This window comes from Rhinatrema bivittatum, chromosome 17 (genome assembly GCF_901001135.1).
Source record: "Rhinatrema bivittatum chromosome 17, aRhiBiv1.1, whole genome shotgun sequence".
Taxonomy (NCBI): Eukaryota; Metazoa; Chordata; class Amphibia; order Gymnophiona; family Rhinatrematidae; genus Rhinatrema; species Rhinatrema bivittatum.
In genome coordinates this window covers 39,477,077-39,492,317 of record NC_042631.1, presented here as the reverse complement: position 1 = coordinate 39,492,317, position 15,241 = coordinate 39,477,077, and the positions used below count along the sequence as shown (strand labels likewise).

Here is a 15,241-nt window from a genome sequence, read left to right as displayed (position 1 = left end):
TTAACAGTTTCAGTTTTCACCTCTGAAACCAGTCACTTTTCAATAAATTCAAACTTTAGTAATAAAACCAAGCATCTATTAATGATGTCAACTTTTACCACAAAATGATTCAGTCACCAATAGTTCTAATAATTAATGCTAAAACCACCAAACCACAGCTGCTATTCTGAATGGGCATCACATCTTAAACAGGGTGATTCTTAGTGATGGATATATTAGACATGACTTTTTAAAAAAATATACTTTATAACAATGTACTAGTAATATGAAACAAAAGCTAAAATGAATAGTACTTTAAAATTAAACAAAAAATTAGGGGAAAGCCTGGATAGCTCTGGATAAAGGCTCACAGCACCATAGCCATAATTTGGGGTATGTTTCTATTGAATTGCAAGCTGCTGGGTCAAAGCATTAAAATAATAATAATCATTTGTATAGCACATTCTATTGACAGTGATCCAAAAATATTTTTCAAGTCTTAATACTTCAGAAAAATACATGGTAGCATGGAAGGTCATATGGTTCAGACAGTCAATGTTATGGTAGCTCTGGAAGGGACAAAGTAGGAGCCCAGCCAATTCAAATATCAACAAAGATACACTAGCAAAATACTTGAAGCAGCAACCTGACAAGGGTTATGTTGACATGCATTGATGCATACATGATGAATCCAAAGCAACCTGCAGAAACAAAACATATGGCACATGCAAGATCTACCCTTTTGTAGTACTTTAGTAAATTAAATGAAAGCCCTAACCTGTGGGCTGTTTTTCCGGCAGGCTCTACTGTCAAAAAGAACCTTGGGACAAGGAACTTCCTTAATTCATTAAACTTCATCACAGGCATCTGAAGTGATATGATCTCAGTCTGGGAGGGTGGGTGATCCTCCTAGTGCAGCTGCTTTGGAAAATGAGGCCCCTCTACCTCTGTACCCCTAAAATTGTGTAACCTTGGTGGTATCTCAGTAGTCTTATGTCTTAGATCATGCACGGCGAGCTTTACTTTTGGAATGAAAGATGTCCTTCCTCAAGGACTGCTTCATCAGCGTTTGATCACCAAATATTTTCACAGACCACAGAGCCTTTTATCCATGTTTCAGGCCAGCAAGAAGCTGGATTTCTCTTTGTAAAGAGCCTTTCCTGACAGTTCCAAACAGCTCAAGGTGGTATCCTCTCGCAGATCTCAAATCCAGATGCATCTTCTCCTGAGCAGCAGTAATAGAAATGACTGTCAGTGAAAAACAAGGGCAAGACTTGAAATCAATGACATGCTTTGGTGACACGATATCCACAAAAAGGTCAGAGCAAAAATGTTTCGCAAAATATGTCAATGAGAAATTGAAAATAAATGTATTTTTAAATGTTAATGTACTTGGACACAAATGGATGAATAAAAGCTTGTACAATGGCTAATGCAGAAACATTTTATAAATAAAACATTTTAAATGACACAAAGGCCAAACTAACCAAAATTAAATAAACCCCAGATAGACAAAGAAAAAGGATCTGGAAACACAGGAATTTAATTAAGATAGATGTCAAAAAGACCATTAGGTTATCCTAAGCAGCAGCAAAACGCACAAAAAAAAAAAAAGAGGATTGGAGATTTGGACAGCAATAAAGCCACCCAAAAATCACATGAATTTGGTGGAAAAGTTCCTTCCAACCAAGCATTGGAAGGGGTCATATGACCATCAGTGTAACTGTTAGATATGCTTAGCATTGGAGAAATGTCCATTTTCATTACATTTCTACATCAACCGTCTCATTTTGATTGTCCATCTATTTAGTTTCCAAGAACTATCAACTTTATAGCAACTGTTATCAATGGTCTTTCCTAAAAGCCAGAAAGTAGTGCACCTCCGCTGCAACAGCCCAGCAGTATTGTCCATTAACTACAGTAACCTTCACCAGTGAAACCTCTCTAACCAGGGCTAGTCTTGAGCTCCATTTGTTTGCTTTCTCCTCTGCAAGGGGGTAAACCAGTGGATCCAATGTTTAGCGCAGATACCTTAGACTGATGGAGGTTGCAGGGACTTCAGATAAAGTGCAGCTAGAAGCAAATGCTGCTGTTGTGGCTCAGTTTTTTGGTTTCCAATGAGAAAAATAAATTGCATTACACTATCACTGGGGCCCCAGAACATCACATTGGTGCTTAGCTTCTATTTGGGAGAAACCTGGTCAAATTCTAGAAGCTGGGTACACGTAAAGTTACTAAATGTGAGAGAATTAGGAAAGGAGTACAATAAACAAAAAAAAATCACTCTCAATCATACAACTAAGATGAAGAAAACAATGTTATGTAAAAGCTTGCATGAAGTGTTATTGCCGGGGGGGAAGGAAAGTGAATAAAGTTGAGCTGCTTGTATTTAGAACCCAACTCATACAACCACAAACAATGGTTTCTTACTTTCTTTCTTCCAATGGTATGGATAATGCATTTATTAAATTAGAAGACAGGATGAAAAAAGTCACTATATTTTACAATGCAAGGAAAAAAAAAGATCACGACTTAACATTTTGACACAGAATCCCAACAATACAGGGAGACAAAAGTAATGCTTCACAATGATTAATTACAGCACAGCATCTCAGGTACGGCCTAACAGTTCAACTGGCACAAATAGTTATATTTTCAGAGAGACAGCAAACTGGTACCATTTGCAGACAAACAGCATTTAAAGATAAATTAGAAAGGCTCTAGCTAGACAAAAAATTAACTCCAAACTTTAACATGAAAAGGGCTGTAGTGGAAATGATAACACTTTGAACCTTTGAGAATTGCCAGTGTTATACCGCTGAATTAACTCCAGCTGCAGATAAAGTGCTAAATAGCAGAGATCACAAAATGTAATAATACAGTAATTGTATTTAATTTTCAGTCAATTCCAGTTAAATGCAAATGCCCATCACTGTTAGGTAAAGCAGTATTTCACTTTACATACATAGGTGACTAGTTTGTGGGTATAGCTAACCTATAGCAACCTATAGCTAACCCTTATAGCAACCTGTTGACAGCTGTTCAACTAAATTAAATTCATTCATCAACTGTTAAGCAACATAGCTGTCTGCTATCTTCATGCAGTATCAAGAGAAATATTTTCATTTCTAAAAGCACCAAGAAGGTATGCCCTGTTTAGGATGGCAAGCAAAGCAGATCCAAAATAAGGGACTTTACACCCCCTGAGGAATCCAGAAACAACATGAAAGCAAAAGAATCACTACTTTTGAGTTTTTGGTTTCTCATATAATACCTCAGATTGCATCTCAATTTCAGCATGACAGCAGAACAGTTGCTTGACAAAAGGACGGCCTAGGCAGGGTTACTCTTGGAGAGCTCTTTCCTTTTCAGGTTTGCATTCTTTCAAATACAGACTAACAAGGGCAACATGGTGCCCCATCTCCCACTTCCCCTAGCTTGGTAGCCAAGGCAGTCCATCCTTGGAGATGACTGCACTGTTGATTCTGATGGTTGAATATTTTTCAGATGTACTATTTTACAGGTACCAAGAACCAAACACAATGGTGACTATTTGTTGTAATCATGTGCCTAACTATAATAAAAAGGAAAGCTGCCCCATACTTGCATCACTGATATGAAAATTAAGCTCCACCCCCTCCCTGTTCTTTCCAGCTCTGCCTCTCTCTCTCCCCCCATATTGTCCAATCTACTGTCTACTACCAATATGGAAATTGAGCTCCGCCTCTCTTTCTCTGGCTATACTCTCCAGCTCTGCCCCTTTCCCCCTCTGGTCCAATCTCCTCTCTACCACCACCATCTCAAATTATACACTTTACACTTCACAGTATTTCTTTTATTACTAGTTGTTACATATTTAGCTTTCAAATGAAAATTTCAAGTTGTTTTCCTTTTGGGAGTAAGTTATTGATGATGGAGGTAAGTGAAAACAATGAGAAGAGTACAATGGCACCACTTTTTTTTCCCCCCCTCACTCACACGCCTGTTGATCTATCAATTTTAGCTAAACATCACAAAAGGGCTGTCTTTATTCCTGGCAATAATGATGTATGTAATGGACATTTATCTTTTTTCCAAGAGTTTTTATTATACTTTGAGTTTTATCTAATCAAGCTGACAGGGAGAGCATTTTTCTTCAATAAATAAATACATTGCATATTTCGCCTTATCTAATTTCACTAAAACTGCAGCACTTTACTTTTGATCATCATCATTCTTTCCAAATCATAACTAGTGCAGCCACAATAGAATGTAATAAGCAAACGGGTTTCAATATGGAGAAATATATGGCCATGCACTTTGGGGTATAGAACCAGATGGAGATTTACAGGATATGCAGAGATATTGGGAAGGGAGGGTACTGATGGATAATAAAAATTGGCACAGCTGAGTGAATCAGAAGCTGGAAACGTGGAAAAGCCCTGATTAGACACTTTATAGTGTGCAAGAGGCTAAACCAGGAAGCACAGGTTAAAAATTAGCAAGATTACATTAAGATTAAAACCAACGGAAGCTTCTTGCAGTTTCCTGTTTAGTTTTTGTCTGCATATTTCTATTTATACTTTATGGTGCCTTTATTCTGTATTGGATGAGAGTCTGTCTATGTTCTGCATGTGTGACCGAGGTGAGGTATTCTGCTGGCATGTAGTTTCTATACAAGGCGCTATAGCAGCCTGGCTAGTTCTGTTTTCCTAATAGGAGATGTATTGATGTTTTAGGGCCTGCTGTAATATTAGCACTGCTGCCTTTTCATAGGTAGGGTTGTTACTGTTGAGTACGGTATTTAGTGCTGTTCTGATATGGGAAGTTCACTTTAACTAATTCAGTTTACTCATGTCTTTCTGAGGGCCAAACCCATAATGAATACATTTTATAATAGGTTTAATACCATATGGGTTTCAAGTGTCTTTTTTGCATGGTTTTCTAGATGGCATCACAGTAGTGCATGTAAAAATAATATATATGTTGTGATTATTTTTACCTCAGAAGACTATGAATGTCCTTTTTCATGTAAAATCTCCTCTTAATGCATAATTTTTAAATTATGTGTGGTAGGGCTGGGAGGGAAGGGATACAAAGCTGTAAGTTTCCCATCGATAGCAGGATGAATTAGCCATGCTGTCTGGGAGGGTCGCGACTGGGTCAATAGGCGGAGTTTTCTCAGAAAGTACAGAGTTTTGAACTCTGTACAGCTGCGCGGTGAGGTTCCCGCGCAATTGCTGTTTTACCTCAGTCTCTTTTTTTCCGCAAGCAAGACTGCACGCGGGGTTTTTCTCTCTCTTCGTCTCTGAAGAACTTTTTTCTCTTTTTTCAATTTTTCCTGTTTTTTGTCGGCAGCGATGGCTCCTAAGCCAACAGGTTTCAAATACTGCCAATGCGGGAAAATTATGTCCACCACAGATGGACATAATTATTGTTATATATGTTTGGGCCCAGAGCACAACCAAGCCTCATGTCGAGACTGTGGTCGGATGTCGCCCCGGGCCTGAAGACAACGCGCTGAAAAAGTCGCGCGCTTAAAGTCACCTCACACTTCACCGGGCCCCACGAAGAAACAGAGGAAAACTCAAGCTAGAAGGTTGGCGTCGTTGGAAGGTGCTTCGGCCAGGTCGGTACCACCATCAAGGCCGCTGAAGGATGTCGAGGCTTTGACTCCTCTAAAGAAGAAGTCCCCTCATGCGCTGTTCGGGTCACAGGGCTCTGTGCCTGCTCACTCCTGCTCCTCGACGCCGCAACATTCAGAGTATGGGAAGTCAAAACGGCTGAAACATACGGCGCATCGAAGCAGAGATCAACGCACGGTGCAACGACGCATGGCATAAGACATGGCACATCAAAGCACAACGCACGGCGCATTACAGTATGACGCACAGGCGCACCAGACAGTGCATCAGGAAAAGCTGTATCACCAGATGAGGCATCACATCATGACGCATCAAAAAAGAGGCATTCAAAACATCGTGGCTCCAACCATGATGATGCAAAACGTGCGAAATACTTCACAACCTAAAGCTCCAACATGGATCTGCACAGTCTTCAATACAAGGTCAACACCATGCTAAAAAAGACATCAAAAACAAAACATCTTCATCCGTCTGAATCTCCACGAACAGATTCTGAAGTAGAAGTGGTCTCTGATTCCAACCACGACTCTTCAAGTGCAGAAGGTTCTCATTCTGATTGGTCTTCTCATAGTTGACCCCATTCACTCCATCTCCCAGAACCGCACTGACCTTACAAAGACTTGCTTCTAGGGGCACTGCCTCCACCTCTAACCCCACTTCCAGTTCCTTCACAGCATCATCTCGCATCAAAAGCGATGTCGCAAATTTCATTGGCATTAAATACTTTTTTCCAGGATCTGGAGGCCTCAACTTCCAGTTCCATCTTCACCACCTTTACCTCCTGTGGTACCAAGTCCTCTACGTCCAACTCAGCCGGAAGAACCAGCTCCAATCCCAGACTGACCAGATTCTTCGCATTCACAATGGTCTACATCGTCGCCATCCTCATCCACTGGATTCCCGTCAGATCCTCCTGAGGATCTTCCGGAACCTTATTCCCCTCCCAAAGACTTATCCTACACAAAGTTCATCGAGAAAGTAGGATCTCTATTAAATATTGAAACGGGAAAGGTACCTGAACCTCAGGCAGAGATTCTGGGGATTCTAAAAATTTTTGAAATGTCACCAGAACTCACAGCTCTGCCACCACATGCTGTACTAGATGCTGTTTTGCATAAAATGTGGGAGAAACCTTTTACCACTACAGCTGCATCAAGAAAAATGGACTTAAAATACCATATGCGAAACTCCACGAGTCCACACAATTACTCCACAACTCCGTTGTAGTGGAATCTGCATTGCTACAAGCCAAAAGATCAAAACTTCATGCAAATTCTCCACCGGGCAAAGACCATAAATCAATGGATGACGTCGGCCGGAAGGTTACCACTCGTCTATGCTAGCCACAAAAATCCAGCATCATCAATTTAATGTAATCCAATATCTATTTGAATGTCTCCAGAGATTATGTCCCATATGTCTAGCTTTGGATAACTCCTTACCACAGCCATTTACAGATATGGAGGAAGGTCTCCGTCATTTACGTCGATCTGTTTATGAGTCATTTGAATCTTCTGCTAGATCCTCAGCTACAGCAATAGCAGCACAGCGCATGGCATGGTTGAGAGCTAGCTCAATACGTGACGATGTCCATGACAAGTTGGTTGATATACCTGGTCTCTGAGACCATCTTTTTGGTAATAAGTTTGGGGAGACTGTTACCCTTTTGAAAGAACAGAATACTGCGGTTTAGACTTTGACATTACCAGCAGACCCTCCTGCCTCATCTAGAAGATTCTACCCTTCATTCAGAAGACAGCCTTATGCAAGGGCACCTTTCAAACCATACAACACTTATAGAACACAATATTACCCCCATCAGCGTTACCAGCCACAATCTCATCCCTCCCGTGGATATCCTCGCCAACAACGTGCTCAAAAGCAGACTCCAGCAGCTCCTCCAAAGCAGACTCCATCTTTTTGAGCTACCCTGAGCCACCTCCAACACTATACACAGGAGGCCGCCTCCAACATTTTTATGCCAGTTGGGAAGCGATTACTTCAGATCGCTGGGTACTGAACATCTTAAGAGAAGGTTACCAATTAAATTTTCTAACTCTTCCACCCCTCCTTCATGTACCCCCTCTACGGAATACATCAAACCACTCCCTGTACCTTCAGGAAGTTACTCACGCTACAGGTGCAGAACTCAATTCAAACAATCCCAATCTCATCAAGAAATCAAGGGTTTTACTCCCCCTATTTTCTCATTCCAAAAAAGTCAAAGTCTTAGACCAATCTTAGATTTGCGAAACCTCAACACACACATCCAGAAAGAAAAATTCAAGATCACCTCTCTCAAGAGTATTCTTCCCCTTCTACAGCCCAATGACGGGCTATGTTCCACAGACCTGAAGGATGCGTATTCCCATATACCCTTCCTCCTGGCACTACCTTTGTTTTCAAGTTCAGAACCACTATCAATTCAAGGTTCTACCCTTTGGCCTCTCCTCAGCCCTGAGAGTTTTCCTGAAATGTTTAGCGGTGGTGGTGGCTCATCTCCGACAGCTCTCGAAACAGATTTTTCCCTATCTCGACGACTGGCTGTTGGTAGCCTCGGATCAGACTACCTTGAAGACTCACACATTCCAAACAATCTATTGTCTTCAGACATTGGGGTTTATAATCAATTATGAGAAGTCCAACCTGCAAGCAACCCAGGCTCTGCAGTTCATTGGGGCGCTCATCAATACAATGCAACAGAGAACTTACCTTCCACAAGACAGAATTCAAACTCTGTCCTCTCTTGCTCAGCATCTATTCAATCGCATGCATCGGCATGCCAAATCCTTCAGCTGCTGGGTCATATGGCAACAGTCATCCATGTCGTCCCATACACAAGACTGCACATGCGTTGCTTACAATGGGGCCTCAAGAATCAATGGTCACAGTACTGGCAACCACTCTCGTCCAGAGTACGCCTTACCAAACACATGTGCACCAATATTCAATGGTGGATAAACACCAGCCACCTGACCTCAGGAGCACCATTTCAGTTACCTCCTCATCAAATCACTCTCATGATGGATGCATCCAGAAAGGTCTGGGGAGTCCATTTAGGTGACTTAAAAACTCAAACTATCAAATCAATCTCCTGGAGCTTCGAGTCATTTGGAAAGTCCTTAAAACCTTCTCTTCCCAACTTAGAGGAAAACATCTCATGGTATACCCAGACAACCAGGTAGCCATGTTCTAAGTAAACAGGGAAGGAGGGACCGGTTCCTGGATACTCTGTCGGGAGGCACTTCGCATACTGACTTGGGCAATATCAAACCAAGTCTCAATATAAGCCACTTACCTTCCCAGATTAGACAATGTAACAGCGGATCGCCTCAGCAGAATTTTCCATCCACATGAATGGACCTTGAATCGGGACGTGGCATCAGGCCTTTTCCAACAGTGGGGATTTTCAACCATAGACCTTTTTGCACAGAGAGCAACCGTCAAACACAGATATTTTGCTCCATCTACCCAAGCAAACTTCGTTACGCTCCAGATGCTTTCCTCATTCCGTGGATGGAGGGCCTACTTTACGCTTACTCTTCCATTCCACTAATATCCCAAACAATACAAAAATGCATCTAAGATGCGGCGGACATGATCCTCATAGCCCTGTCCTGGCCAAGGCAGCTATGGTAACCATATCTCATGCGACTATCCATTCGCCCACCGATTCTACTAGCAAATCATCCCCGACTGTTAACGCAGGAAGAGGGATCCCTCCTTCACCCGATGCATCGATCCCTCCACCTGACTGCATGGAGGTTGAATGGCACATATTAAACCATCTAGGACTTTCATCTCAACTGGAGGACATTCTCATTGCTTCCAGAAAACCTTCCACCAGGTGTAACTATGCCGGAAAGTGGCGTCGTTACTCGGAATGGTGCAAACCGAAAAGGCTGGACCCTTACTCTACAACAGTAAGACATCTCCTGGAGTACCCCCACACTCTTTTCGTAGCTGGTTTGGCATCCGCTTCAATTTGTGTGCATATCAGCGCCATTGCAGCTTTCCATCACTCTCACAATGGACTTCCCATTTCCAACCACCCTTTAATCTCTAGATTCATGTGGGGCATGCTACGTCTTCGACCACCAGTCACAAAACCACCTATACCATGGAATCTCAATATTGTCCTGGAACATTAATGCTACCCTCCCCCCCCCCTTTGAACCTCTTGATTCCTGCCATGTCAAATACCTTACCTGGAAAACAATATTCCTGGTTGCCGTAACATCAGCAAGAAGACTAAGTGAACTTCAGGCCTTGGTTCATTACTCCCCTTACTTAGAATTATATCATAATAAAGTCACACTTTGGCCTCATCTTGCCTTCCTTCCTAAAGTGGTATTTGCTTTTCACATCAACCAGTCCATTACACTTCCAATCTTCAAGCCTAAGCCTCATGTGAATGACAGGGATTGACTTCTCCATTCTCTAGACTGTAAGAGAGCACTGGCTTATTATAAGCAAAGAACACATTCTGAATCCAGGCCATCTTGGCTGTTTCTCTCCTTTAATCCAAATTCTCCGAACTAACCCGTCTCCAAGAGAACTCTGTCTAGTAGGTTGTCCCAATGTATAACGTTCTGCTACAAGAAGCTGATATGCCGTTGGACACAAGACCAAAAGCACATTTAAAAAACATTCCGCTGATAAGATATTTGCAAAGTGGCAACTTGGTCTTCTCTCCTTACTTTCACATCACACTACTTGTCTCGAAAAGCAAACCTCTTCTGATGCAGCCATGGGTTTGGCAATTCTGTCAACCCTTGCACCTAAAAAAGACTGTATACCTTTTGTTGAGGGGTAGTATCCTTACCTAAAAGAACATAATACCTGGACACTCCCCGGGAGCTTGGGACTCCCAGACAGCATGGCTAATTCAGCCTGCTATGGATGGGGAAAAGCAAGTTTGCTTACCATAAACGGTGTTTCTGTAGATAGCAAGATGAATTAGCCATGCGTTCCCAGCCCACCTCCCTAGACAGTCTACAAATAAGCAAAACCTATTTCCACGTGCATCTCGCTTGGTTACAAGAGACTGAGGTAAAACAGCAATTGTATGGGAACCTCACTGTGCAGCCGTACAGAATTCAAAACTCTGTACTTTCTGAGAAAACTCCACCTACTGACCCGGTCGCGATGCTCCCAGACAGCATGGCTAATTCATCCTGCTATCTACGGAAACACCGTTTACGGTAAGCAAACTTGCTTGTTTGCCTAGGGTGCCTAATAACCTGGACAGAGTGCACCACACAGTCCCCCACATTCTCCCATCTCCCACTTCTCCAGAGGGAAAATGCCAGGGAAGCGAGGGAGGCAGGTCATACGGTCCTGGGAGTGTGGCCAGGTTGCCAGTTCCCTAGAAATATCATTGCCGCTCCTCTGGGAACTTTGACCCTTGCTTTCTCCCTTCTAAGGCATTTCAAATCACCAAAAGGACCGGACTTCAAGAGGACCTCCCCCTTCCATTGGCCCTCTCAATGACTTGACCTGATTTGAAGATGGGGGGAAAGAGGTGCCATCTCATCCCTCACATCAAGCAGCAGATTGCGTTGAGCTATCCCTAGAACCTTGTCTAAGATTTTCTTACTATAACCTGCTTATTACTTTGCATGCAAGCTGATAAGATCAATAAAAGAAGAACTTTAATTGGCCTCAGATGATTACATGGTATTACAAATTTTTCTTTAAGTTTTTAATAAGACAAAGCCAATTTAGAGGCCTCAGGAAATCTCCTGAGGGTCCTTCCCTGGGGATTTTCCACAAGCGTGAGAGAGAAAAAAATAAAAAAATAAAAAAAGCAAAATTAAGCTAAAAAGGATATAGAAAATAGCCAGAACAAAAAACAAGCAAAAAAATGTTCAATTTATAAGAAAAGGATTTTTTCCTTGGCTCCTTAAAAATTTGGCTGGCATTCAAGTTTTCTAACTATTGTTCCATCCCTGCTTTGCACTCAGTTCTTTACAGTTCCATTGTAATTCCTATTCCTATAGCAGACACTGCTTGAAATTCAAGAACTTGCCTTCAGAACTAGTCCAGAATAGCCTTAGAGCTTATTAAGTTGGGCAATACCATCCTCTGAGTGCTACCAGCTCAAAGCTAAGCTTTTTCCACAGCCACATGTCGTCATTTATATAGAAAAACACTGTTTACAAAAACTTGCCACCTGGACCCAATCTTTTAACAGCACACATAGGGTGAAGTCTGAGAGTACAAAGCACTTGTAGGCTTTAGCCTGAAAAGACTTAAGTATGTCTTGAAAATCAGGGCTGTGCTCAGAAATCTTAAGTCTGACAGGGTTTATTTATACCTCCTCCAGAGCAGGTGTAAATGAGTGCATGTATACTTGTGTGTGTACTTCTGAAAATCAAAAGTATGCATGTAAACAATTTCCCCACCCCCATCTCCACCCCCTCTGGAACGTCTCTTTCTTGGGCACATAAATATATGCACATAAGTGAATTAGGTGCATACTTTAATGCACACAATCTCTTGGCCAATTTTCAAAAATACATTGATGTACATAAAACTGGGTTTTATGAATATAAATGCATTTGAAAATCAGGCCCTAAATGAACAAATTAATAGACTCAAATGTACATAGGTTTACTTTGGATATAGAGCCATAATATCTGCACATATCTAAAAATCCCACAGTTCTTTACAAGATCATTAACTTGAGAAACCACTAAAAATGTGTCTATATATTTGAAGGAATCATTTCATGGCCAAAACAAAAAGCAGCAAGACCAGGCTCAGTCTTCCTCAACCACTGACAAGTGACTACCAAAAACTGGTGAGGGCCTGTACACTACAAGAAAGAGGTTTTCATTAATGTCATCTAAAGTTATCTTTTCAGCAGCTAAATGGAAATGAATGGGCAAACTATCAGAGGAATTTCTAAAGATTTGGGGCACAAAGTAGTAATGTTTTATTACCAGTAGTGTAACTAGACATAGCTGCAGCCAGGGCACCGCTCACCTCAAAACCTGCCTCTCACCCCTGCCCCCAACTCTTCGCTCTTCATACCATCACTGCTGGGGCCAGTCCTGGGTCCAGTGGTGGTAACGGCAGCCAGAGAATACAGAGCTTAAACCAGCCTATGCTCACAGGTCCCACCTCCCCAAACCTTCCTGTGCTTTAAGGGAATTTCTCATCTCTTTCTAGGCAGCAGCCCTGTTCTGATTACTCCACTCTTATTGCTGTAAAAAAAAAAAACACAACCCTCACACACGTAGTTTAACAGAAATTACATCTTTCCTTAGCTAAGGACTTTTAAAATATGCTAAGGATCCCCTTTCTTAAAAAAAAAAAAAAAAATCTCAACTGCTCAAAGTTATACACAGGGGAAACAGATGGACATCTATAAGCAATTTTCTATACAATCAGAGTTATTTTCTAAAGAGGACTTATTTGTAGGCCACCATGAGGTTTAAACGTTTGTGAAGTAGTTGATTTAAGTTACAGCTCCTGTAAGGCTAAACTTGTAGATTTTTTGAAATGATTTTCCCTGCATAATTTGTGCTCTGAATAGCAAAGGTTGGCCCTTGCTCTACTAAAAAGCACCTGACGAGGGAAGTATCAACCTCAATCTTAAAAAAATAAATCATGCTCTGATCACATGCTCCTTAAGCAGGCGACCATGTAGCTATCATGATCCCAAGGTTTCTATTAAATAGGAACAGAGGACCATAAAAATAATCTTTGGTCACAAGTTTCATTGAGGAATGGCCATCAGGCCAGCAAGACTAATCTGCAGAGGATTGATTTCAAATCAAACCATTTTTTTAAATCCCATATCTCAGCTGTATAGCTTGAAACGTTTCTCCTTACGATGGTCATTAGGGCAATCCACTATTAGGTAAATAAATCTAATTTTGTAATATATAGACTATTTTTAAGAGTCTAAGACTGATGTTTTCCTAACACTTTATTTACATATTTGATCTGTAAGCATTAAACAGTTTTGTGTTTTTCATCATAAATCAAGTCAAGAGTCCTTTACTCTGATTTGTCAGTAAGCTAATGGTTTCACAGTGCTGACAGCATCTATTTACTCCAATGCCTTCTAATACCCTAGGTAACATTACTTTAGCTGAGGAACACCATAGCTCCAACCACCCTACCTGCTGGAATGCAGTGGAAAGCAGATACAAAATTAAGACTGGCTCCAAGTCTCACTCATCTCAATTCCTATGAGATATATGGACTCAAGACCTGTTTTCATTTGTTTCGAAAGAACTGTAGTGACATTCGCCATTTATTCACACAACAGGTATAGCTTGGATAGTTACTCCAGTGACTGCTTCTGCCTGCTGCCCTACCAATTATACTCCTAGAAAGAAAAGCTAAGGAAAAAGAGGCCAAATATCTGATGTAGTTATTCTGTAATGTTCTAGGTATTTTACAGGAGCAAGCAATCTATTGCAATGCGGGCATTTTATTAAATACTTTATCTATGGTATATGTATATTTGTATATTTATATATTTATAAAAAAAAAAAAAAGCTCTGACTTGCGATCATGACAGACAACAGTTAGATCTACCCCATAATGTTTGAAACTTTATGAGTAGTTTCAACAACAAAACAATGAATAAAAGGCTGTGAAAAAAGGAAGCAACTGTGTGGATTCTTGACAGAGACCCATATAATGGCTGATATTAACATGCACCTGTAGCAATAAATGAAAGCGGACAATTAAAAAACCCACACATGTATAATGCTTATGCCAAAGAAGACAAGGGCTCAATATCTATCTTTTAGGCGGGATAGTTTTTCACAGAACCTCATATTAAATTCTTCCTCTAGCTAAATCTCCAACTTGGCAAGTCAAAATAAGAGTGACAAGGACAGAGGCACAAGGGGTGGATGAGGAAAAGGAGGGAGGCAGTTTGGATGGCTGCTCTATGACTCTTCCACCATCTGAAGCAAGGAATTGATTGCTGCATCCTTGTTTCCTCGCTGGGCTTCCAGTACTGAACGAATTACTTCCCTGTCCATGGCAGGGAACATGTCCTGGATGGCTTTCAAGTCCTCTTCATTTGATAGGTGTTGAGGATTGACAGGTGGTGGTACTGCCATTGGTACCATGCCAGGATTGTAGGTTGTTGGTATTCCTGCAAACATTAAACACCACCATTAACAATTTAAAATATACTTATTCCAAGTAAGCGAAATGTCAAGACTTCAATAATGCTCATCAAGCTATCAAAAATAGGATTACAAAATCCCTGATGTACTTCCTGGTAAGACTAAAGGTCACAAGTTTGCAATTAATGATTATAACTCACTTGATTGATTTGTTTCATTAATAACTTTATATTTCATAAACTCGGTATGATAATGAATTAATAAATGTAAGCAAGGAATAAATCTACAATCGTAGTCATCAAGGGTTACAGATAAGAATGTTGATTTTTGCATCACTTAGGATAAGAAGAGAAGACTGATAGCCTTTTGTCTGTAAACTTGTCATATTGCATTCTGGGAGTTCATCTGATATTCTTATGAAAAAGACTTAAGTCTCTGTACACCATGGAATCAAGATCCAACTCAACACATGTACAAATAAGTTAAAGCAAGACTCCTCAATTTCTCTCCCTGAGAGTCATAAACCAGGCTAGTTTT

At 41.0% G+C, this 15,241-nt stretch overlaps 1 protein-coding gene across 6 annotated transcripts in view; it reads right to left on the bottom strand.

Moving 5' to 3' along the window:
* Nucleotides 1-2,405: 2,405 nt before the first annotated feature.
* TOLLIP (toll interacting protein) overlaps nt 2,406-15,241 on the bottom strand; it is a 155,656-nt gene continuing 142,820 nt past the window's right edge. For all 6 annotated transcript variants that reach the window (XM_029582830.1, XM_029582832.1, XM_029582831.1 and 3 more), the window contains exon 6: nt 2,406-14,730. In XM_029582830.1, the coding sequence (XP_029438690.1) occupies nt 14,519-14,730 (212 nt within the window). In that variant the 3' untranslated portion in view covers nt 2,406-14,518. The remainder of the gene's footprint in view (nt 14,731-15,241) is intronic.